The sequence below is a fragment of the Ictalurus punctatus genome, chromosome 22, assembly GCF_001660625.3.
Source record: "Ictalurus punctatus breed USDA103 chromosome 22, Coco_2.0, whole genome shotgun sequence".
Taxonomy (NCBI): Eukaryota; Metazoa; Chordata; class Actinopteri; order Siluriformes; family Ictaluridae; genus Ictalurus; species Ictalurus punctatus.
Window position 1 is genome coordinate 1,597,339 of NC_030437.2, and position 27,850 is coordinate 1,625,188.

The following is a 27,850-nucleotide window of genomic DNA, read 5'->3' on the forward strand; positions in this document are numbered from 1 at the left end:
GTAGGATAAATGTCCCACTTATTTAACATGCAAAGTATTTATTCACTGATATACTGGCACTTTATCCTTCAGGTGTCACACATGTCCTTTTTAAAAAATCTGACCAGTGCTGAAAAAAACAACAAATCCCAGATCGCATTTCTCCACTGTAGATCTACTTGCCATGGTATGTCCAGGGACATCACGTAGCAGTGGTTTACCACGATATTAAGTGACCAGAGAGGGTGTGACACCACAGGACACACATAGAATCCTGGTTCTTTGAGTCAGATCATTTGGCTCAGTTCACCAATGAGTCAACTCTTTTGGCTCTTCACAACCAGTGTCAGCATAAAAAAAAAAAAACAGCAAAACATATTTAATTTCTCCAATTCCTGCATTAATACGCTCTTGCTGCCGTGTCTGCGCTCAACAGCACCTGTTTACCCTGATATTCACCTCTCCTATGCAGTAATTACTTATCAGTAAAGGATATATCAGAGCTCTTTACATATGTGACTGCTCGTAAGGGCTTGTTCAACTCAAAGAGTCAACTCAAGGACCTAAATAAAACAAGTGTACTCTGGATAGATAATAAATCACCTCCTAGATGGAGATCTGGAAGATGTGGAATCAGATTGAAAAGGCTGAAGGCATGTTTATATCGCTGTAGGGTCGCTGGAGAATCAAGACCGTTGCATCCATCTGACGTCATTACCCAAAATGCATTGCGACGTAAACTGCAATCGCGGCCTACGAGTGAAACGATTATTTTTTTTTAAACCTGATGTCTAGAGTGTTTTTGTATATCAAATTGATATAGCGGAAGTCAGTGTGAATCTAATAAACCACACAAGTCTTCACAGTCGGGGTTCCCTTTAAAACACCCCCCCCCCCTTTTTTACAGTAATTGTTCATTTACAGTCAACTCAAAGTTACAGCTGATCTGACCTTAAATTCTGTTTCCTTTTTTAATAATACTGTAGAGTTCAGTACTGTGTACCTTCACTGCAGTAATTACAGTAGTGTTTTATAATGGTGAATTCAGTATATGTTTAAGGTGTGACTGTGATGCTTAGCTGTTAGCAAACCTCATTATGTTGACTGTAGTCTTTAAATAAGAAAGAAAGAGTACGGAGTACTTTGCCCAAACCACATTACATGATAAACTTCTTGAAAGTTTTTTTTTTTATGTGTGTGTGTGTGTGTGTGTGTGTTGTAACACACTTCAGCACGGCTCTGTCCATGAACGCTGGCGGTTCAGCCGGCTGAGTGAGTGCTGTAGAGCCGGTTGTATGTGAGGGGCGGTGAAATGAGCAGCCGGAGTAAACACCCAGCGCCTGAGGCTCCTAAAGCGCTCACACTTCCAGCCCTGTTCATCACCGCACAGTCGAACACAGCAGCTCTTATCGGATCTCGGATCTACCGGAGCAGAGACTCGCCATTACAGCGGATTTAACGGAATTCCAAGATTTTTCTCTTTCTTTTTCTTTTTTCAAATCAATCGAGCGCGCGCGATTCAATCTCTTCAGGTGAGTCAGAATCCTGTTTCATCAATTTTATTCATTTATCTTTCACTTTCCTCATCTCTGCACAGAAAGGAGTGTTAAGAGACATGTGAAGTCTCTCATATATCTCCGAATTAAGTTTACATCAAGACAAGACAGCATTCATTTCAAAACAAACTTATTGTTCACTTACCTGAGGAATGTCGAGTGGCACATCCGGGGATTTTTTCATCCTCGCGCACTTGTATTTTCATCACTGAGATCTGAAGAAACTTGTTTTACTAATTAGATTTTTGTCGTTGTTGTTGTTGTTGTAAGAAGCAAGGTGATGAATAACAACAGAAACTCTCTCTCTCTCTCTCTCTCTCTCTCTCTCTCTCTCTCTCTCTCCCCCACACGTCATACTATAGTTTAATCTCAGTAGCCATAAGAAAACTTTTGGTTCGTTTATATATACATACATACATACATACATACATATATATATATATATATATATATATATATATATATATATATATATATATATATATATATATATATATATATATAAACTACTATTTTAAAATGAAAGGTGCCATTGGGTCAGTCGTATGGTCAAAACTGTCTGAAATTCCTCATGAAAATATAAAAACATGCCCCCGCACACTGCAAGTGTACACCAGGACACACTGTTTGTAAATATACTTCAGTGTAGGTCACAATTTCACGACACACTATTACAGAAATCACACCACTGACACCAAGACTCACTCGTCAAACGTTGTGGCGCGTTTCCCAGACCCTCCAAGATTGTTTCGATCGCGGATATGAACGCACAATCACACAATCACAAAAATGAACAAAATTCGGAGGAGATTGCAATTTTTCTAAATTACCGCAGACTTTCCGCAGATCTGGGCCGAGAGGCGTCGTGTGAGGTCACGACACGCGTTCAGTCAAAGCCCGTCTTCGATTCACATAGCCTGAACATGAGTACAGTGAAACGCTCTCATTTACCAACAATCACTGTGAAAGACCGCAAAATCCTGAACAGACTGATTTCCCATATTTCTCTTAGTCAGTGCTTTATCACGTGCTCATCAGTTTTGTCTGCTCACAGTCAGGATGGTTGGACGTTCTCCACTTCAGGTATTTACTCACGTTCAAGCAATTTGTCCTGTCCAATAGCTGCTGCTCGCTTTATTCAGTTCAGCTCAATGTAAAGACGGGTATTTATCAGTGAAATGCTCATTTATTTCATTTTAACTCAATCATTTTTGATGCCCTGAGACGGATGGGTGTCCCATTCCGGATGAATTCTCCCACAGCACACAGTGTTCCTGGGATACACTCCGAATCAGCCTATGAAATGTACACACTGGTGTGTTCATGCACTTACACTACTTGACTCGCTCTTTATAATATTAGCGTGTTGATTTTAAGTGAAGTGCATTAGCTAGCTACGTGAGTTAGCTTAGATGGAGTAAGATGGCAGTGCAGAGCAGCGGAGAAGCGTTTTTTGTTTCACTTTTGGAAAAGCTTTAACGTACAGCAGTAAGTAAAAGATGTTAGTGTTTTCATTGCATCGTAATCCCTCGTTGTCAATGACCGACAGAAGCTGATCGTCGAGAACAAGATACCGGGTAAGAGCTGTTATTTTCACTCACCTAGCATCATCTGTAGACATTTGTTCTCACCTGGCCAGCGTTTGTGGCTGAATGAACACAAATCCCCACAGCCACGCTCCAAAATCTAGTGGGAAGCCTTCCCAGAAGAGTGGAGGTTATTATAATAGCAAAGGGGGAATTAATCTGGATTGGAACCTTCAACAAGCACATATGGGCGTGAGTCTTCAGATTTATATAGTATTACCTATTATAGGATATAATACCAAATATAAACCAAATATAAGATTATTAAAAATCTATTTCTAGACTTTTTTTACTATAAAAAAAAAGAATTGTTCTATTGGCAGATAATTTTGTAAGAATTTATTTCTAGAAAGAAGCAAAATTATCTGCTAACAGAAAAAGAAAATCTAACACGTGAAATGATTAAATGAATAAAAACTCATGGGCTTCCCTTTGCGAGCTGCTGATCTAAGGAACATAGCACCAGTTATCTCAGGACGGCAAGAAATGTATCTTTTGGGGTTTTTTCCTGCCTTGACTATTGTAAAGCAGATCACATGACTTCCTAAAACTACAACATACAAACTGCAACTTGTGTAAAATATGATGACTATTTTATAAATATAAACACTACAGTGAGGGAGGCACAATGTCATGTTTGTAAGTCGTTACTACAGTAGCTGACATGCAAAGTAACGACTGATATGTAAACGAATCCCTGTATCCAGTTCCTGAACGCGTGTGTGTTGTTTATTCTCATCACAACGCTTCTGTGCAGTGGGATGAACCAATCCGAAAACTGGGACTCAAGGTTTTATTCTTCACCAGCGAGGGTTTTACTAGATCACTGGATTTGATGTTGTGGTCATATCCAGCCGTAATTCCCTCATGGTGACTGGGTGCATAATTATAAAGTGTGTTAGACACGAGAAGTCATAAAACTTCAGAGCAAGGGCTTGCCACAAACGGATCGAGCTGCAATATACTATATTTACTGATCATCATTGAAATTGACTGATTTTCCTAATATTCAAAGCACAGGACTGTGGGTTAAGGCTTAACAGCACTCCTGAGATTTGAACCCACAACCTTCCAGTGACTAGTACAGAACTAAGCACCAGGCTACTAGCATGTTTAGATTTGTTCTGTTTATTGTTATTTATTCAGTTTGTTCTTTAATTATTCTTGTTCTATTTGTTGACTGTTTTACTTCTTATTTATATTTGTTAATTTATTTATTCAGTTATATAGATTTTTTGTTAAAGTTTATTTTATTATATTTGTTCTGTTGATTTGTTTAGTTCTTTGTTTATTTATTCATTCATTCCATTGTTGTTTTTGTTCAAACACTTCTTGTTTTTTTTTCTTTGGTACTTCTGCTATGCTCTAATTTGTATAAGCCTACCAGTAAAAAAATTAAATGTCAGAGCTTTTTAAAAAAATAAATAAATAAATAAAAATGTAAAAAACTACTATTGTAGTTATACTTACAGTTTATTTAACAATGCTATGAATCAGTACAACAGCAGGTGAGCTGTGACATGAACACGATCACAGTGTGAAAGTCACGTCTGGGAGTTCATTTGTTTGAGTGAAATGAATATAATGTTCAGTTCCAGAGGAGCTGGCTTTGCTGGTACGTCTTCTTAATGGGCGATTATTTAACCATAAATTTAGCTTGTGAATCACTGCAGGCTCTGAGTTACAGCACTTCCTGTCAGCCGTTGGGGATGTAAGTGATGGGCTCACTCAGATTCTCTGGAGCAACACCATGTAGAGCTTTACAGAGCAGCATCACTATTTAGTGCGGTTGTTATTATATAGTGTCTGTTCCTTCTATATCACAGCAATTTGCCAAAGATCACCCCCCCCCCCCATTAATAAATGCCATGTCATATGTGCATCATTTTATCTGTTTATTCTTACATAAAATGTAGTTGAAAGTCAATAAAACAAGTTAGTTCCTGTTCTTGCTGACATTATAGGAGCTATAAACAGTCCTTCCCTCACCAGCCTCTCGAGTTTCTCTTGACGTTAATAAGACAAAAAACAGCTTTCCTGAATTCGCAAATTTGAAAATTCACAGATTTACCTCTGATTGTTACACAACACTGACAATGCAGGCTTGACCATATCAAAAATGACATGTTTTCCTTTGTGAAGTTAGTTTGTTTAAAGAAAATCATCTGTTTCTGGCCTTATATCCACTCCATACAGGAGGTTTTTTTGGGGGGATTTTGCGGTGTCTTTTTTTTAAATTTGCAGAAACGTTGTGCCTTTTTGCAGAAAACTACTTGAATTGGTGAAATTGCAGTTACGCAAAATAGTTTTTCGCAGTGATGTTTGTTGGTAAATGAGACCTTTTAGCTGTGCTCATGTTCGACACACGTGAAGAGGGCTTTGGCTGATGTGATGCAGTCACATGATGCGTCTCGGCCCAAATCTGCGGTCATTTTGAATAATTGCAAGCTCCTCCAAATATTGCAGCATTTGCATGATTTTGCATTCATTTCTGCGATCGTAAAATCCTGGCGGGACTGAATATTATTCTGGAGTGTCTGCCATACAAGGCCATGTGTAAGGTGTTAGTATAGAAATAACGTATTAGAACGATTACCTGAATAATAAACCTGTGAAAATAAGAATGGTTCTAGTACCGAACCTTGTGGGACGCCATATGTCACTTTAGTTTGAATGGAAAATTTGCAGCGTATGTGTATTTTGATTGGATTTCAGTCAGATATTCCAAGCTTTCGAGCTCAATCTTATGATTTTTTGTCAAATCCAGTCTGAGCGGAGCAGAAACACAGCCCTGGTAGGAGGACAGTAATAGATTGTTTTAACATTGCTGTATCTGTACTACAATGAGGTTTAAATCCTGAATTCTTGTCCAATTACCATAGCTCTGCGGATATGATTTAATAATGTCTAACTTGAGATTTTAATTTAAAGTCTTGGCTTTAAATAAATGCACCTCATTCCATGTCAGCTCAGTTGCAAAAAAAAAAAACCCAAGCTCATACCTAAATATCAAGGAAGGTAATATTTGTCTTGAGGGCAACATGTTCAGGTCTCCTGACTGTTGGGAGCATGGGAGGTATAGTAGTGTGTTTGTTCGTATATGGACATGTTAAAAAAAAAACAGTGCAAAACATTAAGCATTATTATTATTATTATTATTATTATTATTATTATTATTATTATTGATACAATCAAAAGTTATATTAATATTAATAATATACAGTGACTATAACAAGATTTGACCAGATTTATTTACCCTCTACATTGTTTATCAGATGTTTCTAAGAGTTCTTGTTAAACAGGTTTCATCGATATGTGGTGGGAACCGGCTGAAGGCAAGCATGAACATGATTGGCTATGCATCTACAGACAAATGTGGTTCAAAGCAGGTGGTTTGCAAATCATAAAATTCGTAATAACAACCCCAGCTTGTATAAAACCACAAGATCAGCAGTGACAGAGTTTGCTCAATGAAACGGGTATTGTGTTGTCTCTGAGGTCTTTGTGATCGTTTGGGGATCTGGGAAGAGAAAAGGAATGTTGGGATGAGTCATGACCTGCCCAGGAAGTTGGAGCCTCAGAGAAACGAGCTCAAAAACTTCAGTGGAAGAGAAGTTTAGATGATGGAGTAGTTTGTTGTGATTCATAGCTCAAGCTGTAAAAGAAGCATAAACTAGCATTTATGTGACGCAGCACCACTGTGTTAAACACTCTGTAATGGGGAATTTGTGCAGTCACGTGGGCTTTTTTGATTAGACACCAGTCTTGACAATTTCCCAGCCTTTCAGTGTGATTCACTCATTCATAATGTTCTGATGAGATGGTTTAAAAAATACTACTACATACAGTACTGTGCAAAAGGCTTGGGCTAACCTATTTCTTCTGTACACATTTAGTTATATATGTTTATTTTATGACTTCTGCATTATTGAGTCAGTACTAAAACATTTTAGATTTCCACTAATTTCACAACAAAAAATTTAATGTTACTTCAAACAAAAAAAAACCTTTCTGTAACATATTACGTAACATACCACTTTTATAACTCTTACTACAGAACAAGCACATTGGATTACTGGATTTTTGATTTCCGTGAGCTGTGAACTGTAATCATCTAGATTAAAACAAAAAAAAGGCTTGAAATATTTCACTTTATGTAAAATGAATCTAGAATATATGAAAGTTCCACTTTTTTAATTAAATTATGGGGGAAAAAAAATGAACTTTTCCACGATATTCAAATTTTTTGAGCTGCACCTGTATAGACCTGTAATCTGAAACTGCTGTACTGTCAGAGCTTCTGTTGTAGAAAATGAACCAACACTTTCTGAGCAGACAGACTGCAGAATTCAGCAGCGCTGTGGCATAAGAGGACACGTGACAGCCGTCAAGGTCTATACGCTCCTGTATATGGAATCAGACTTTGTCTCAGACAAACTGGCCCAAAACGTTTCCGACTTGTTCTGTCCTTTCGTAGTGAACATGGGTTGTGATGTGTTCAGGTGGCTTTTAATGGAATGATGTTTGGTTTCTGTTTTTCCAGCTTAGTCCAGGTCTCTGAGCGAGAGTGGGGGCTCCTCCCTTTAGCACACCGACTTGAAGAGGAATTTGGCAGTAACGTACTACCTGAGGGATGAGTGAGGTAAGGAATAGTGTGTGTGTGTGTGGATGTGCTTTCCAGCAGAAACAGGGATCTCTTTTAAAACTACTTCAGAATCCCATCTCTGTGGTCCTGCGTCTTTACCCACGTCTCCTGAGAATTAAATAGTCATGGGCTATGTGGTATTGGCTAAATTTAGGACCCCATTGCCATTTTTAACATAATGTTTTAACAAACATTCAGATGCATTCCATCATTCTGTGGCCAGATAGGAAGCTCTGACAAGAATCCATAATATTTTATTCATGTTGAACGTGGGGAAACAAGGAAACAGGAAAACTGGAGTACAAGGGAAACTGTAAAACAAGGAAGTAGGGAAACTGGGAAATCAGAAACCTAGAACACTGGTTGGATAGAGAAGTTAGGGACTAGGAGAACTGAAAAACCGGGTGAGCTTACAAAACTGGAAACTTGAGGGAAGTTGGAGAATTTGAGGCTTGTTTCCACTGCGGGGAAGTTCTCATGAACTTCCTGCTTCCTCTTTTTGCAATGTTATTATTCTCTTAACTAGAAATTTCCTCTCCTCCTGTACACTATCACTGTTTTCTGATATTTCACCGTACCTTTATCCAACTGCTCTTATCTCTGTTACGCCTCATCATATAAGATTTGTGCCTTAATTATTTATTTGTTATTTATTACAAAGGACCTTGTGTTATATGTAAGACATGTATTTGTTTTGGTTTGCCTCGTGAACATTTTTATATTCCTTTGGTGCTAATAGGAAGTAAATAGATGTGTAGAGTTTTATAAATAGGCAACATTATATAAATACAGCATTAAATGATTAGGTTTATTTGGTTCTCTTCTTTTATAACCCTTCCTAGGTTTCTTCCACATTATTAAAGCGTGGTCGCCTGGTCAGGGCCGAGACTGACCCAGTTTGCAGCCTTCATACCTCTCCCAGTCAGGATGCTTCAGGAGACAAAGAACCAAGCTTCCCTCTCGCCTCAGTGGCCGGCGTCCTGGATATGGAGGATAACAGCCCGCCTCCTGCGACCCGACCAGAAGCCAAGCCAAATCTTCGCAACAAGTTCCATGGAGCCTTCAAGAAGGGCATCGCCCACCCCATGGACCGGCACGATTCCTCCAACTACGAGGCTTCGGTGACCACGGGGCCTAAACAGGCCCCCATGGACTCACTTTTCGACTATGGAACGTATCATGCTGTCAGTAACCAAAAATGGCGTAGGAAGAAACTTCCTCGAGGGTGAGGAGGAAAAAAGGGGTTAATTAATCATACAACCCCAGTTCAAAAAAGTTGGGACGCTGTGTAAAATGTAAATAAATGTAAAGAAAAACAGAATGCAATGATTTGCAAATCCCACATTATTCACAGCAGAACCTAGAAAACATATCAAATGTTTAAACTGAGGAAATGTGACATTTTAAGGAAAAAATAAGATAAACTATGATGGCCACAACACGTCTCAAAAATGCTGGGAGGCAACAAAAGGCTGGAAAAGTAAGTGTTAGTAAAAAGAAACTGGAGGTTAATTGGCAACAGTTCAGTTACATGACTGGGTATAAAAAGAGGCAGAGTCTTTCAGAAGTAAAGATGGGCAGAAAAAAACTGCATGTACAATTTATGGAACAAATTCAGAATAATGTTCATCAACGTGTTGCAGAAAGATTGTGGACAGTATTTTAACAAACACGCATAAACACACAATACCACAGATTTACGCCTGTGATTTTTAGTTTATAGAGAAATCCAATGCACCTACAATTCTGCACTATAATACTATAATACAGTCAGAGTGAACAGGGCATTATGATGCCAGAGCATTGTGTGGTGATATGATCTTCATTCTCTGAACCCTCAGAAGAAAATCAGCTGTAATTATTAATTAACTGTGTGAATTGGAGATTTTTTAAATACCTAGGCAGCCTAATCCACAGTATGATGCATTCGCTCGTCTAGAGGTGGTAGATCTCCGGCAGAAGGGTTGGAGGTACACTTTACAGTTTAAACGAGTAAACCGATGAATACGCGATGTGTTCTGGGTGGCTGAAGCTACACTGCTGTATTCATGCTATAGGTGTGGCCTGTGTGTTGTTGTTTCCTTGCTAGCTCTTGAGGTAATGTTTATACAGTTTGGTTGTGTGATTTTTTCCTCCTCATACACAGGTTTATTGATGAACTGAAGCTGCTCAGTTACCAATAAGCATCTATTCAGTACTGTATAATGACTGCTCATGACTGCAAGGGTTTAGTTAGAAAACATAAATCTAATTCAGAAACCCTGAAGTGAATCTGAACACGTTTTGTAATTTGTGTGTTTCCGAAGTTCGCTATCTGAAAATTAGTAGTCACTGGATTACTTACATGGTGTCCACTGAACCGTGTTTTTTCATGACCTCTAACTCTCCCCTCTCAGGAACACGGAGAGCATGGCGCCATGTGAGGAGACCAGCTCAGACCCTCCGAGGGCTCTGAAGCTGTTTAATCGTGCGCTGATTTTCGATGCCGTGTCTCGAGCTGACCCGGGTGCTCTGGATGGTCTGCTGGAGTTCCTGCAGAGCCGGAACAAGAGACTGACGGACGAGGAGTTCAGAGGTGAAGCACAACGTTAATCAGCAACACAAAGTGACCTGTATGGCCAATGAGTATAAAATAAGCCAATATGGCTTATGAGTTTACAAACTGAGAAGATTTGGGGGCGTGGTCAGGGTTGGAACAGGACAGAAACGAGAAGCAGGAAGTGTGGAGAAAGCAGAGAGTACTCAGAAGACAGGAAGTGTGTAAGTTGAACACAGGACTCAAACTGTAGACAGTGTGTATGTGGGCTTAAAGCGTACATGGGAAGGCAGAATAATTAATTATACATTTCATTATTATTAATAGCAACACTTTTGGCTTTATGAACTTTTTTGCATGTTTAACAGATGAGACAACATGCAGTATTACATCTAGCAGAAAATACCATCCTGTCCTTTTCACTGCCGATTCAGTCTGTAACTTATATCAGGAATAGGAAGTCTGATATCACTGTGTGTGTGTGTCCCATTAAAGCACTGCTTTGAGGCAGGAAAAGTATTGTGGGAACATATCGGAGGGGAGTGATAAGTCACAGCAAACTGTCTCTCTGCTTTCAATTCACACACACACACACACACACACACACACACACACACACACACACACACACACACACACATATTCCGGCATTCATCCTGACCTCGAAGAGTAAACAGTGGAAGCTCCTGTCTGACCTTTTAGACCAGATGTTAAGAGGCCCCTCTCAAGAATTTAAGCAGAATAAACCGTGCCGCTCTCGCTGCACTCTTCTAAAATGTAACAATGAACAAAAACTATTTTTAGAACGCCTGAACACATTTTTATCTGTTTAAAGTGGAGATCGACCGATATTTTCCCCGATATTTCCGCATTTTTACATAATCGGATATCGGTTTTGTAATATCGGATCCACCGATAAATCCATAAACGCCCATCTTGAGGGCGTTTTGAGAATTGCGTGCAGGACCGCTATTGCAGCACTGTATCTGTTTTTGTTTTTTTGTGCTTTATTTGCTTCTTTACCTCACTGAAGCTTTTATTTAAAAAAGAAAAAGAAAAAAAAGACAGTTTAGTAACAGTGCACAGTGCATTTTTTCACACCTCTGTATTTATTGGTGCATAAATAAGAGTGGTTTTGTTTTGTATGCAAGGAGGAAGTGAAATTGAGAAAATTGTTATAAATGAAACAGTTTGTTTAGTTCAGTGGTCGTGTTATCAGCGTGTCTAAAACAGAAGTAAAACAGTAAATAAATATCGGTTCTGCATATTGGTTATCGGGCGCATAAACATGCAAATAATCGGTAGCTGTTAAAATAATCAATATTGGTTGATCTCTATTTTAGAGATAGTATCAGATTTTCTTCCTGTCGCAGCATCATGCAGCGCCTCACAATTACATATAAAATCTCAAATTAATCCAAATGCTTGTTCAGAAAACAAATTCCGAAGCTCCGTGACTGACCGCTTGTGTAAAGGACAGAGAGAAAAGGGGACTCGAATGCACAACACAGACACAGGGATCCAGGGTACGGGGTTAGAATTGCTTCATAATTCCAAATAAATAGATTACGATTCACAAATAAATGTAGTGAGATTTGCAAAAATTAGACAAATTCACAAATGCATTAATGAGATCCACAAATATATGTTAGTAGTTTCACAAAAATAAATTACATTAAGAAATAAATAAAATAAGATTTGCAATTTTTTTTACAAATATGTTTTTATGTCACAAACAACTCTGCACTGCATTCATTTGAATTATGAAACACTTCTAACGCCATAGAAACGAGTTTTATTAACGAACGTGAGCAGGTGATGGTGCGTGAGAAAGGTGAGGTGAATAAGAGAGGTCGAGGTTGGGATTCGAACTCAGGAGGGACGGAGAGTGGGGCAGGTTTGAGTGATGTCGGGGGTAGAAGTGAGCCGAGTGTGAGAAGACAGGCTGCGCGAGTAGTGGACCGGGAACACAAGAAGAACACAGGATAACACGACGAAGGAAAACGTTAAACAGTAGCATAGAAAGTAAACGTGAGTAGAGCCGGAAGCGTACCGCACTGGAAGATGGAACACGACGAGTGGCTGAAGAACCGGGGTTTATATACGTAGCTGCTGAGGTCAGTAGATGAGAAGCAGGTGAAGCAAACGACCAGCAGTGGAGCACCACGCCCAGGGACAGACAGACAGACAGACAGACAGACAGACAGGAGGGAAAACACTGGAAACATGGGGAAGGGAAAAACAGTGAAATGCACGGGGCTCTGACCCGGACCATGAGGGCTTTGGATTCACACGTAATGATTCAGCATTGTTAAGTTTAAGTTCTAGTCTTTTCCTATGTGCTTCTTTAAACCCAGATTGTATGATTCTCAGCCTGATTGTGCTGTTTCAGACAGAAATCACACATCATAAAATAATTCTTTGGAGATCGGTCGTCTAAGGACACACGGTGTAGTGTGCTCACTGGACGCAGGTTCAGTGCCACTGCGACCAGAGCCAGAAGATGACAATGATCTGTCAGTGATTCTGTTAAAACATTCGGTGTGAGGGCTGCTCTGACGCCATGTTTAAAATACACCAATAGGGGAATGCAAACTCATGAGACAGCTAAATACGCTAGTGGTGATAGCAAAATGTAAAAAAAAAACAAAAACGTCCCATTACATCAAGCTCACTTTTCTGCACGGGCTGATTTCTGGATCATACTGATTGATGTAAACAGAACGTAATCATTTTCTTAAATCGCAGGTCTAAAGTTCAAAGTATCATCATCATATAATCTGACACGGAGGACGCTCATTTTCACACATTCAGATCGATTGAAATCTTAAAATAATAAATAAAAGTAATCACAGTGTAAAATTGACTTAAGTGATTTCACATTGCACATTTTCAGGAAGGATTTGGAAATGTGTATCAGTGTCCTCCAAAGCTCCTGTACGCATAATGATTAAGTTTCATGCTTGCTGTAGAACAACAAACGAACTTACTGTGTGCAGAAACGTATAACAATACAGCTGCTAATGCACCAGTGGGATCGGCCTCGTTCTTACAGAATATGTAAAAAAATAAATAAAAATAAAGACAGAATGAAGGTTTAAAAAATAAATCTGACTATTAATATGTACATATCTTGTCGGACTGTTCTGTGTGTGTGTGTGTGTGTGTGTGTGTGTGTGTGTGTGTAGAGCCGTCCACAGGGAAAACGTGTCTTCTTAAAGCTCTGCTGAATTTATATGGTGGGAAGAATGACACCATCCCGCTGTTGCTGGACATCGCGGAGCAGACGGGAAACCTGCACGAGTTCGTCAACACGCCCTTCAGGGACCTCTACTACCGTGGTAAGGAGAGAGCACACGGAACTGGGGACACAAACTCTGCAAACTTTAGTCTCGAACAGCAGGTACAGGGTGTGGTGAGGCCACACCTCCTTCACCGAGACTGACAGCTGCAAAGGCCACGCCTACTTTCTCACATTTCTGACAGTTCAGTAAGCAATAAAACACTCCAGTGTAGTGCGGTTACAGTAAAATAATCAGTGACATGGTGGTGTGATGCAGACTTTTACAAAGCGCCGACACTCTAGACTTCCATAAATGTTAAATAAATGTCTCCTTACAGAAAACTTCACCAGATCAACAACTACATGTGGCGTACTTTAATATAAACCTCTGATTACTGTCAGAACTGCTGTTATAGGAAATTAATCAACACCTTCTGACCAATCACAATCCAGAATCCAACTGCGTCGTTCAGGGTGAATCCTGGCCATTCTCTCAGAGTTTAAAGGCGCTCACTTATAAATGCCAAGCTGGCATTTTATTCCTTAAATGTGTGTGTGTGTGTATGTGTGTGTGTGTGTGTGTGTGGTAGGTTTGTGAAAGAGCTGCAGTGTTGCCTTTAGTCTCCACCCTGCACTAATCTAAACAGCACACACACACACACACACACACACACACACACACACACAACCATGTCTGTGTGTTTCATGGTTTTCCTGTCAGGCCCAAACCCAAGTTTCCCAAGTGACACACCCGGTCTGATGATGTCACTTTCCTTCCCTTCAGATTCAGGTCCATTCATTCAGTTTTAGAAAGCGTACATCATCACTGAGGAGTGTACATCAGTATATATTAGTCAGTGTATATACTCAAGTCAGTCCATTATTGGTGTGAAGGAGTTGGTTTTCTATAACAGCAGCTCTGACAGTAGTGCAGCTGGGAACCACAGGTGTATATACATGTGCTCGTTCTTATACCTTGTCGTTTCTATAGCAACGGCTCAATTTTCTGACACATGGGAAGGTCTTCAGGAATGATAAGGTTTATAAATGGGCTTAACTTCAAGAGAGGTTTTTAACATGATCATAGCTGTCAGGAAACTTACCCAGAATGCACTGCAAGTCATTTCATGTTTAAAGCAGCGGTTATATAGTGGATAGAGAGAAGAGTTCGCGGTCTGCTTTGCTTCGATCATTCGCTGTCGTTTCCTGTCTTCTGTTCATTAACATGGCGACATACACTAGGCCTACAGTACGTCACATAGTACTGAATGTTAGTACTGGAGCATCTTTAAAAAAATGTTTACAACTATGAATACAAATACAAGTAAATAAGCGTGGTATTGGACTGATTCCAGATACCACATGTAGGTATCCATGAATCTCTTGGTCAACTGTAAAGATGCCATTGCCATGTATATAGTTTGCTGTTAGTTGTTGTTTTACTTATATTTATCGTGTGCCGTAGGTCAGACGGCGCTGCACATCGCCATCGAGCGACGCTGTAAACACTACACTGAGCTGCTGGTGGAGAAAGAAGCTGATGTTCACGCTCAGGCTCGGGGACGCTTCTTTCAGCCCCGAGACGAGGGGGGATATTTTTACTTTGGTGAGTGACACGTTTTGTAAAGCTCCGTCTTCGTCTCCGTTTAAATATCGCTGTTGTTTTATGAGGACGTACATGAAGAAAAACAGTCAAGTTGATGAACGAGAGGAGTGAAAGTGCCATTAACTCCGCCCGACTCTTGGTGTGATGTGGTCACACCTTTAATTCATGTGTGTGTTATGGTAGTGACCTGTGGTGGAGATAGAGGTCAGTACTTCCCTGTAATTGTTAGGAAATGAGATGAAAGAACACTAAGAGTTTTATCTTTTCATAGCAAAGGTGGCTAATGTGACTCAGAACTATTTTCAGTTATTATATTTGAACAAAAATAGTGCTTGAATTCAGGGATTCGGGGAAAACGAGGCAAGCCAGTGAACCTGGAGTGTGTAAATGAACTGTGAGGGGTGTTAGAGCAGTAAAATGTGCAGTAACAGGGGAGGTTCTGATCTGCAGACCTTTCATAACTGAGAAAGAATTGTTACAGCATGATATTAGGTCAGGTATTGGCACATGAACAGCAGGTTATTTTAAAAACTCCTCCCCTCATTGCAGAAGCACAGTTCAGTCTTTCAGGAGCAGTGTGACTTCATGTCCCGAATAAATCCAGCTCAGGGAGTGAAAGGTATGTCTGTGCTTCTGCGCTAAGAACACCCTGCTGGTGGAAGTGTGTTAGTACAGCTGATGTGAGTCACTCCACTGCACACTTCTAAACTCTATTCAACTTTACTAACAAGTACAGAAATGTCAAAATCAGGTCTGGAAAAAAGCTTTAAAGATGAGAGAGGTGGTGGGAAAAACTCCACAGCTTTTGGCTTTTCTATAAAATCACCCACTTGGAGATGTTTTCTTTTTTTTTTAGTGCTTCTCTGAAGTTCTTAAACAAGTTCTCTGAAGCAGTATCTTTAAATCTTCATCACCGAGTTTTTGACTGATGTGGTGACTGATGTGGTGTGGCTAACATGTTTTTTTTTTTAAAGTCATGAGCCAATTAAATAACTGCAAATGCTTGTTGTGTGTAATGTGTGTTTGATTATGCAGGTGAGCTCCCGCTCTCGCTAGCCACCTGCACTAACCAGCCCGTACTGGTGCACTATCTGATCGAGAACAGCCACAAGAAGGCAGACCTGCGGCGTCAGGACTCGCGCGGCAACACCGCCCTGCATGCGCTCGTGCATGTAGCAGACAACACACGTGAAAACACACGCTTCGTCACCAAGATGTACGACCTGCTGCTTGTCAACAGTGCCAAACTTTACCCAGAATGCAACCTGGAGCAGCTGCTCAACAATGATGGCATGTCACCACTCATGATGGCAGCCAAACTCGGCAAGATCGGGGTGAGTAGAAAATACAACAGAGCTACATCACAGATTCTGTCGAACATATTGCTAAATAAATGATCCTTCATACAGATATGGACGAAAATAAATAAATAAATAAATAAATAAAGTATTGCTGATTCACTCACAGATGCAAAGTTTTAATATAATTTTAGATTTTGTATAGTAGTATAGTGAATGATGTATAGTAGATGTTTTATAGTAGTATAACAGAAGATTTATAGTACTATAGTAGATGGTTTATAGTACTATAGTAGATTATTTGTAGTAGTGTAGTAAACGGTTTATAGTAGATGACTGATTTTCCTCTCTTGCAGGTTTTCCAGCACATCATCCGGAGAGAAATCAAAGATGACGAGGTGCGTCACCTGTGCAGGAAGTTTAAGGACTGGGCGTATGGACCTGTCTACTCGTCTCTATACGACCTGTCCTACCTTGACACGTGCGGCGAAGACGTCTCTGTGCTGGAGATCCTCGTCTATAACAGCAGGATTGAGGTAACTGAAAAGATATGGAGATTAGAATGAGGATGAGAAAATCGAAAGTTAAATGAACAGAAATCCAGTTTGATGTTTAGTTTAGTTTTTACATCACATTTATAAAGACAGTAGAGAGCTGAGACTTGAGTCAGAGGCAGCTGGAGGTTTTTGCAAAGCCTCTTTATTAGGACACTTTCAATATTCATAGTCATGATTCATAACTAAGCACAAGCAGACAGGTTCATCATCCACAAGTCTAGAGTTCAGAAGAATTAGGGGACGACTTGCGGGGGGGTGCAAAATAATAGCATTTCTACTCATGTACATGTAACGATTTTGCTCGTGCAGAACCGTTATGAGATGTTGGCTGTGGCGCCAATTAATGAGATGCTGGGGGCAAAATGGAAAAAATTTGCCGCCGTGACTTTTTACATCAGCGTGGTATCATATCTCATCACCATGATCGTCTTCACGCTCGTCGCCTACTATCGTCCTTCAGGAAGCACGGTGAGCGCCATGAACACAAACATACTACATGTTCATAAATCTGTGTGTGTGTGCGAGCGTGTTAAAACTTAAAATCCCTCCTCAGCCTCCGTTTCCATACGTAACGACGGGAGACAAACTGCGTCTGGCCGGAGAACTCCTCACCCTCAGCTCTGGATTGTTTTTCTTCATAAGTAATGTGAGTCTCTCTCTCTCTCTCTCTCACTCACACACACACACACACACACACACGGCTTGGAGTGTTTGTTGGTTTCAAAAAGGAAACCCATCCTCCCATGATGATAAAGTTCCACTATAATCTACACATAAAAGTGTGTAGTTAAAAAAAAAACTGAATGAGATTTTTGAGCTTGTTAGCAATATTAGCCTTGAAGTTCCAGTACAAAAAATGAGAAGTAAACATTAGAAACTAAACATGTCCTGACTGATCAACCGATTTTGAATCCTGTAGTGTTTTAAATGGCTCAGTGTTTGTAGTGCTACTGAAATTTCTTCCTCTCTCTAAGACAAAGGACCTGTTTCTGAAGAAATGTCCGGCAGTGAGTTCGTTATTTATGGATGGATCATTTCAACTCCTGTAGTAAGATACAAACAGACACACGCACACGATAGTATTATAGAAGTATGTATACACTCTATATACATATACACATACATATGCATACGATGTACGTGTGTGCAGCTTTATGTACTCTGTGCTGGTGTTGGTGACGGCGGCTCTGTACCTTGCCGGGGTGGAGGCCTACGTGACGGTGATGGTGTGTGCGCTGGTGTTAGGATGGCTGAACACACTTTATTTCACTAGAGGCTTCAAACTCACTGGCACGTACAGCATCATGATCCAGAAGGTAGGCACAGGCGTGTGCTTTAAATGTAAAATATTTAACATAATACATTTAATAGAAATACTATTAGATAATTTAATGGTTTAGTAAGATAGTTTATTTAGAAATGTGCTTACTTAAATTCCATAATGAAATTATTCATCTTGATTTTAATATGAAATGATCACATATCATTAATATATGCAGAGGGCTAGAACAATGTTTCTGAAACAAAGGGCTCCCAGACCAAATGAACAAGAACAAGGCAGGATCAGAATTCCAGATAATCAGAAAAACAAAAGGGCTTGGCAAAGACAAAAACTAGGCAAGGCAACGCCATGCACAAGATATCCATCCAAAATAAACATGGCTCAGGACTCGCAGGAATTCCACATGAATTGTAAGGCTTCACAAAAATGCACAAGTTCACGTGCTTTTTAAATAATCCAAACAGGAAATGAGCAGAGAAACGAAGCAGCAGCTCCAAAATCAGGTGAGAGTGCCTGCTAGTGGTCTGGAGGAGAAATATCCAGGTTTAATATTAAAGTTTCATTGGAAAATATAGTGCATTTTTAAATAAATCATTTCTCATTATTACTAACATTAGGCATACAGACAACAAAAGGTGCTACAAGCCCATTGTGATTGTTAGGATTTTTCTTTTCTTTATTTCTTTCTTTCTTTCTTCTTCTTGTTATTTTTCTGCCCTAAAACGAATCATGCAGATCAAACCATACGTCATAAAGACATGAAACCTGGCCAGTAGAACATGGGTACTCCCTGTTTAGGCAAGCAAGATGGGCCCAATGGTGAACCCCGACTCCATCCAACCACCCATTTTCCATACCGCTTATCCTACACAGGATCATGGAGAAGCCTGAAGCCTATCCCAGGGAACTCTAGGGCAAAAGATGGTGGACACCCTGAACAGGGTGCTAGTCCATAACAGGGCACAATCATGCACCCATTCACACACTACGAACAGTTTGGGAATGCCAATCAGCCTACAACGCATGTCTTTGGACGGGGAGAGAAAACCTTGAAGCATGGGGAGAACATGCAAACTCCGTCCACACAGGGTGGAGGCAGGATTCGAACCCAAGCTTGGTTTCTCCCAAACAAAAAGGAATCAAAAAGATTTAGCTCTGCTCACTTAGATTTTTTGCAAATTTGCATAATATGCAAAACCTACTTTTACAAACTAGTTCTAGGATTTTTGGCCCATCTACATAATTCTCAATTAAATTCTAATTAGGCAGAATTTAATTTACGCAAACTGCTGTAACTCATGAGTGCTCGAATGCATTCACATGAAAAGTTTGGGGTGTGGTCAATGGAAGGGTCAAGGTCAGATATCTGTTTTTCAGGAGCCATAAACCTGATTGAATATGCGAAAACTATTTTTGCCAGTCCTGGGCTTTTTTGCCAGTTGATAAGTTTGTTCATGTATGGTCCCTTTGTTGTTCTGTGTATCCTGGCAAGAACTAGCCACTGGGGGTGCTATTTGTGAGCAGTGTTTTGACCCTGCAGATTGCTGCTATATTTAGGGGGTCAAGCACTAAAGGTGTGTAGACACCTTATTGTTATTCTATCTTTTTTATAATTTTTCTTCTTCCCTAGAACCGTCTGGTAAAAAGTTGTGAAATTTGGCACGCTGATTGGGGAGGGTCTAAGGAACATTCGGACCATATTTGGGCCAAGTGCTACCAACGCTCAAGCACCAACATCGGGTCAAATTTGGGCCTAATTAGGAAGCATGTTTACCTGGAAGCCTTAAAATTATTTTAATGTTAATAGCTTATCATCTACTCTCAAAATTGTATGAATGTAAAAATCAATGATCAAACAAAGCATTTATTGAAGGGGAAAGAAAATGTAATTATTTGCTTGGTTAATTAAAATAAAAAACGAGTGAAAATATGTTGAGTATTATTTATGATTGTTGTGGTCACTTGCTGTTTTATTGTTGGTGTGTAGATTCTGTTTAAAGATCTGTTCCGCTTCCTGCTGGTGTACCTTCTCTTCATGATTGGCTATGCCTCAGGTAAGGACAAAAGATATACATCTATATTTAAGTAATAGATTAGTTATTTCCACAGGGTACACAAAACTGCAATTTTTCACCTTTCTCTCCTCTGTATTAGCTCTGGTGTCTCTGCTCAATCCGTGTCCCCCCAACAGCACGTACACCAGGTGGAACATCACAACAAAGTCATACTGCCGAGACACGGTAGCTTTCAGCACCTTTCTGCTGGAACTGTTCAAGTTGACCATCGGCTTGGGAAACCTGGAAGAAATGCTCCAGGGGATGCAGTACCCTGAAGTCTGCCTCATTCTCGCAGTCACCTACATCGTCCTCTCCTTTGTGCTCCTGCTAAACATGCTGATCGCACTGATGGGACAGACTGTCACCAAGGTGAACAAACAGAGCAAGAAGATCTGGAAGCTGCAGGTAAACGTTGAGTTACACAAAAAGGGTATAGGAGAATCTGGAAACATTAACAATAAGAGTTGTTACTCTTATTGGTTACTTTTAGTTATTTTACTGATGAATATTTTCATTGATAAATTAACTGTCAGACATGGTTTCTCTATGTTATCTTCAGTGGGCTACAACTATCCTGGACATTGAGCGCTCTTTACCTGTGTGCCTGCGCAAAAAGTTCCGTGTAGGAGAAATGGTGACCGTAGGGAAGACCTGGGATGGGATGCCTGATAAACGCTGGTGCTTCAGGTATAATGAAATAATAATAATTACTACTGATCAGTTACAGCCCATACGAACCAGTATGACCAAATAAACACTTCAGTAAAAGGTTTGTTGACAGAGACAAACTTAGCTCCTACCTCCAAAAGGAATCTCCCCTTATACAGAGTGAGACTGGGAACATTGAGTTTGAATAGGCGGTCTACAATTGTAGAGGCAGCTACAAGAAGCTGTAGCTGCAACGCTGTCAGTGCCTGTTATGCCGGTAACCCTAGGGCACGCTGGTGGCCACCAGCGGTGAGGGGAACCAACAAGAGGCCTTTCTGAGAAAGCTCGGGCATGATAGAAGTTCGGAAAGGCCATACCCAGAGAGCAAGGTGACACTGATTCAATGTTGAAATTCCATCAGAATCATCATCTTGGTTGAGGTTGAATATTCAATGGTGAATAATACTGAATCAATGTTGATAGTCCGTTGCTTTTCAGTGTTGAAAAGACAAACAGTGAATTGATGTTGATGTTTGGTCAGCTTCTTTTCCCCACTGGTGGGGCTTAGATTTAATGTCAATCCATCTAATTGTTTTAAGTCACTTTGTTATCCAGTTTATCATAATCTGTACAGAAGTTGTATTTCAACAAATACAACTTTAACAAATTTTTAACAATTTTAACAAAAATTGATTTTATGTCCATCTTGTATTTTTCATTGTTGAAGTAACATTATTTCAGGTTGCAAACCTGATAAAATCAATATTCAATCATTTTCGACATTTTCAATGATAGTTTGTTTGATGCATTAACATTGATTCAATGTTGATTCAGTGTTGGTCTGCTATCTGGGTATCTATAAGTTTTCTTGGGAACATCTGGGGATCCCCCAGGAGGGGCTGAAATCTGTGGCTGGGGACCTGAATTTTCTGACCTTTTCAGCCTGTTTCTACCACAACTCCCAGGAAAAGTGGAAGAAAAATAAAAGAAAAATGAATTACGAAGAAACAACACTGGTCAATACTGACAAGTTAGTTAAACAACTAGCACAGGTTTGACCAAAAAACAATGATCCATTCTGACCAGTCAGGTAAACTATCAGTACAAGCAGGATAAAATAACACTGATCAATACTGATTGACCAGTTAACAGCCAAAAACCAGGTATGTGGTGTGATGTATGTAATGAATGCAAGATTTATTTAATTAACGTTTGTTAGCTCCGTGTGACCCAAAAATGACTGAATGTCCTCATAAATATCAGATAAGTTAGTTATCTTCACCTGGTCCTCACAAATGAATAATATTTTTACATGCTTCCTGACATGCTGGGGTATGCGAAGAAAATAATTTCACTGTGCTGTAATGCATATGTGATCAATAAAGACTCATTATTATCATTATAAACTGTAGCTTTAACGTCCTCAGAAAGATGGAAATCCAGAGTGTGTTTACTTATAATTTCCTCTAGAGTGGATGAGGTGAAGTGGTCAGACTGGAACCACAATCTGGGAATCATTAATGAGGATCCCGGACAGAAAGAACAAAATGAACAAGTACACACCAACACGAAACGGCTTCGACGAGGTGGGTTTTACACATGCACACAAATTCTAAACATTTTATTTATTTATTTTTGCAAAACAATGTTTATACGTGGGTTCAGTTCCGCTGCTCCTCTTACATCCCTATTAATTGGAGGGCTCATGCAAAGCAGCCTGAGAGCGCACCTTTTCCGCCAGACCACGAAAAAGTACAAACACATGGCCAGTCCACTCCACAATGCCCAGCCATGTAAAAACATATGTGCTACCACATCTACTGAGAAAAGCTCATAACCTGGGTGAACTCCAGGTCCAATATTGGTGGATTACCATGATCACAGACATCCAGAAGTTTGTAAAGAATTGTTTGCTGTTACGCCACGGCCAGCAGAGGGCACTGACTCGGCTCCTGACGAGTCACGTGACATTGTTTTTGTTCGCTCGCTTCCGGATTGAGCATTTTGTATTAAGTGACTTTAATTTGCCACAGGTGTCCATGCCCTGAGTTAATGATGTTCTTTATTTAAATGCCTGGGTGACTGAGCACTTCACTCAGTATTATATCGTGTATTTAGTTGATCCTGGTTAGTATTGTGTGGATCAGTAGTCTCGTTTGTTTTCCATGCCTTGAATGTTCTCGTTTCCCGGTGAAGACCGCGTTTGCTTTAATCGTGAGTTTTGTGTCTAATAAAGACTGTGACCTGCACCTGCATCCGCCTCCAGTCTATGTTTCGTAACATGTGCAGGAAGACAAACGCGCTAACCGGTGCTTGCCGATAACTAGCTTACATTTTACAGTACTACTGTAGAACAAAACACTTAATTGTACGATCACCAAGTTATAGCTAGTTATGATTCACCAAAAATTTCTCATCATTTGTCTGGACTATGAAATTAAAACAGAAATTTCTCCAGAATAATAATTTATCTATATTATATTGAAAATGTTTTCAAATCTACTATTGTATCCATAACACTATGAACCAGGTACAAAAAGCTCCAAAACACCATTTTAGGAACACATCAGGCACCTGCGAAAGCTCACTCTAAACATGGAAGACATTTAAACCTTCATGACACTTTTTACCTTCTACAGGAGCGTCTGGGTTCTGTGAGCAGAAATAAATGAACCAGTGATCTTTCAGCCGTCAAACAATTTTTCTGAAAATACACACAGTATTAAACCCTAATGTTATGTCTGTCTATGTGGGTCTTACAGATCGCTGGTCCTCGGTGGTTCCCCGTGTAGTGGAGCAGAGTCGAGACTCCAGATCCAGAGACCATGTGGTGGAGATGATGCCCCTGAAGCACAGAAACTCAAACTAGACCTGGACTGAACCACGGAACTGCGATGAAATTTGAAATGTTATTTCAATCACTGTGGAACACCTACATCCACTTCTATCTCCACACACACAGGAGTGAACATCTAAAGCTGCTGTAGACATGATGCCGCAACAATACGGTCAGGAGCATTCATGGCCACACAGAGACAGAACCGGACTGAAACAGGACCAGACCAGGACAGGACTGTAACATGGAAACACAACAGGAAGGACCAAATTCACAATGATCAATAAATAAACACAGAACAAGGGCTTAAACAAAGACAATACAGTAACAGATAGATTGGGAACAGAACAGATCTAGATCGGTCCAGAAGACTGGAATCAGATGGGAACTAGATCATGATCAGAACAGGAGCAGGTCCAAATCCACTCCAATGACTGTACAGGACAGGAAGTCCAAATCAGCTGAAGTAATTTCATATAGACAATCTTTTTTTATCATTCTTTTTCTTTAATGTATAATTACGTGATTAAGTGATGTTATTTTTCGGCGTTCTTTCTCAGGGATGTGTCTGGAGACAATCTGGTTGTTGTTTGGTGATCATAAAAAAGGATAAAGACATCGTTAATATGCATTAATGAAAAGCCAAAGGCAACCGTGATACAAAATTAGTATTAGCAAATTTTTCTTGCGTTTGCTGCTTTTGAAGAAAGAGAATGTTTTCATGACGTACTGGGTTAAGTCCAGATTTATTTATGATGAAGTATTAATCAGGTTTAAAAAACCTCTGCCAATATTGATCAGCGGTTCATCATCCAAAATGTTATAAAGCTGAAACTCTTGTAAACACGGCACTTTGTTCGTTCTCTCGAGGATTTTTACAATCACACATCCAAATCCGCGAAAAATGCATGCAAGATCAAATGAAACATTTTATTTGATATTGCACACTTGTCATTGTGGCCAAATTAGCAAACAGTTCTCAGGACTCTACAGTGCGACCATAAACACTACAACTCCAAAATGCATCTACACCGCACAACAATTACTTTCACACTGCTTTTCATCTCCTCAGGCAACCAAGCAAGTGTGTAAATACTGCAGAGAAGCAGTTATGATGACAAGTAACTCTGTACATCATCTGCTTCTCTCAACTCTCTGATCTCACAAGACTCCATCTTTTATTGATCCCGCAAAATGACCTGAACCTGCGACTGTGACCTGCTCGTGTTGCTGAAAGACTGAAGGTGGAACAGGTTAACGGTTGTTTTTTTGCATACAGTCTGTAAAATTAACTGAAAATATTAAATGTAGTTTATCAGGAGGTAAATTAATGTATCATGGCTCACACTGTGTTCCTAAATTCTGTTATAATTGACAAGCTCAAGTTTTCTCATGCCTATGTGTTATATTGTGGAACGTTAATGTTACCATCTCTAATTTTTTTTTTTAAACTAAACTTCATCCACACTCCTAAATTTTTGTAATTAGCCACACAAGTGCTCCTAAAAATGGTTGCCATAGAGCCCTGGTTATGCGTTGTATCAGTTTGGTCCAAATAACATTTTTAAATCTTAAACCTGAACATCTGGATCACAAGGTGCCTCACAATCACTTTTTTTTTTTTTTGCATATTGTTCATTTTTGGCTTGTACATAGTTCTTTTATATCTTTATATTGTGTTCTATGCCTGTACAGTCTGATACATAAAGGAACTTTTTTTTAATGTTCTGAAAGTCACATGACTTAATTTACAAGTAAATATAAATGTAATTCAGAAGCAGATTATATAGTTATATATTTAGAAATTAAGATGAATGATATACATGATAATGGAATACATTTGATATTTACAATGAAATCAAATGTAAAAGGTTTGTAGTCTGCACACTACTGTACACAATACATCATCAAGGCTGAGGCAGCCCTTTTATTTATGGAACTCCTTTAAACAACTGTACAAATACAATAAATAGGTATAAATCAAATACATACATGTCTCAAACGTTTTTTTTGTGTGTGTGTGTTTATGATCGATCATGTTTGCACAAAATTTAGATGTATTGCTATTCAGGACAACACCAGCAGGAGGCAGTATAGCGTTCAGAGTAGAGATTAACTGATATGATATAATGGATTTTAAAGTGCTGTTACGAAACAGACTGACTGTATTAACCTGCAATGCACAGGTCACTCATTCAGACTGTAACAAGTGAAAAAACACTAAAAAGACAATATTTTAATTATAATATTTTACCACAGTGCTGTTGAGTTTCTGATTGGTCAGAATGTGTTAAATAACCACATTTACACACACTGCGCTATTTTCTTCAAAAATCACACAACTCTATAAAACACTGGCAGTTTTTTTGTCTGCTGCACAAACTAATAACTTTAATTAAAGAAAGTGATGTTATTGGGCCTCCAATTAACGGCTTCTAAATCACAAGATCAAAATAGATGCATCCTATTGGACATAATGTGAGTTTCCTAGATCGACAGAATTGGGAAACCATGAAGTAGATTTATTTGCAGTTTAGTTGTTATATTAATGAAAAATGTGGTTAAATCCAACTATTAGAGTGAAGAAATAAAGCATTTTCCTGACAATAATTAAATGCACAGATGCTCCATTAAATTCTGCCAGCAGAGTCCATATTCATTTAACCTGTTATTTTCCAGGTTAGTGTCAGGCCCGATTACTCGAGTCCACACTCAGGAACGATTCTGGACTCATTTGGGGGCGGGGCTTATAATCATGCAGTTTAAGTTTGCACAAATAAAGGGACTAGATCCAGATGCTTATTGTTTTTAGATAGTTAGAGAGTACACCCCTCACATTTTGTGTAAATATTTGATGATATCTTTTCATGTGACAACACTGAAGAAATGACACTTTGCTACAATGTAAAGTAGTGAGTGTACAGCTTGTGTAACAGTGTAAATTTGCACAATTTAGATTACTGCTGTCCGTGTAAACGTAGTCACTGATAAGAATAAAGTGAATAAACGGTCAGTGACTGCGTTTACATGGACAGCAATAATCTAATTATAGACCTTAATCCAAGTAAGGTAATAATGTCATTAAGGTGTTTACATGAGTCGCTTTTAGAATACTCCTGTCATGTACCCGTTTTACATGACATTGATCATAATTAGATTAAGAGCCCGCGTCATTGCGTTACCGCGCCACGCCATCCGACGTCCCTCCAGAATTTCACGTATCGACATACAGTTCGTCTTCGTTATGGGACCGTATACAGTTTTGGGTGTTTTTATTTAATATTTTTACGAACGCTTCAAGTGCGGTTAATTATTTGTCATGCTGTACGTGCAAATAGACAACTGCTTGAAGCCGTGGGCTGTGTCTCAAATCGCATACTTACCTACTGTATAGTAGCCGAGATGCATGTATTTATCCCCACTACAGGCCTATAGTAGGCAAGTATGCAGTTTGGGACGCAGCCGAACTCTCCTGTTTGCCGTAAAACGTAAAACTGCCGTGTGATCGTGTCCTGTCGCAAAATGTGGTGAAAACGCTCACACGACGTTCATAATGTGATTAAGGTGTTTACATGTCTGTAATGCACGTCCATAACATGATTAAAACAGGAGTACTCCACCTGTCTTAATTCGATTAGAGCTTATTTAGATTATGACCTGAATTAGATTAGGGTTGCTGTTTACATGGTAGTTTCTTAATCAGTTATGGTCTTAATTAGATTAAGAGTGGTTTATTGTTGTCCATGTAAACGCAGTCAGTGTGAATGAGGGCAGCTGTAATAGAGTAAAGTATATAAATGTGAGTGAAACAGTGATGAGAATAAAGAGAATAAACGGTCAGTGTGAATGAGGACAGCTGTAATAGAGCTGTAACTGTATACACTCACAGTATATAAATGTGAGTGAAACAGTAGCTGCGTTTACATGGACAACAATAATCCACACTTAATCCGATTAAGACCATACTTTGATTATGATACT

At 39.4% G+C, this 27,850-nt stretch overlaps 1 protein-coding gene across 2 annotated transcripts; it reads left to right on the plus strand.

Annotated features, from left to right (window-relative positions):
* The first annotated feature begins 1,292 nt into the window (after nt 1-1,292).
* Nucleotides 1,293-25,858, plus strand: trpv4 (transient receptor potential cation channel, subfamily V, member 4). Of its 2 annotated transcripts, XM_017451587.3 has the most exons (17): nt 1,293-1,511; nt 7,665-7,763; nt 8,609-8,991; nt 10,163-10,341; nt 13,491-13,643; nt 15,051-15,191; nt 16,227-16,525; nt 16,846-17,025; nt 17,356-17,514; nt 17,600-17,692; nt 18,021-18,094; nt 18,197-18,362; nt 20,316-20,382; nt 20,483-20,790; nt 20,945-21,072; nt 22,504-22,619; nt 23,796-25,858. In XM_017451587.3, the coding sequence occupies exons 2-17, from the start codon at nt 7,755-7,757 to the stop codon at nt 23,900-23,902; spliced, it is 2,562 nt and encodes an 853-aa protein (XP_017307076.1). In that variant the 5' UTR covers nt 1,293-1,511; nt 7,665-7,754; the 3' UTR covers nt 23,903-25,858. The 2 variants fall into 2 exon arrangements, with proteins under 2 accessions (XP_017307076.1, XP_017307077.1); XM_017451588.2 differs by lacking the exons at nt 1,293-1,511; nt 7,665-7,763; nt 8,609-8,991 and adding an exon at nt 9,009-9,246.
* Nucleotides 25,859-27,850: the final 1,992 nt, after the last annotated feature.

Excerpts from the sequence above, each read along its gene's own strand:
- trpv4 (XM_017451587.3), top strand. Across the intron at positions 15,192-16,226 it reads GGGGGGATATTTTTACTTTG|GTGAGCTCCCGCTCTCGCTA; the intron begins GTGAGTGACACG and ends TTGATTATGCAG. Across the intron at positions 21,073-22,503 it reads GATAAACGCTGGTGCTTCAG|AGTGGATGAGGTGAAGTGGT; the intron begins GTATAATGAAAT and ends AATTTCCTCTAG.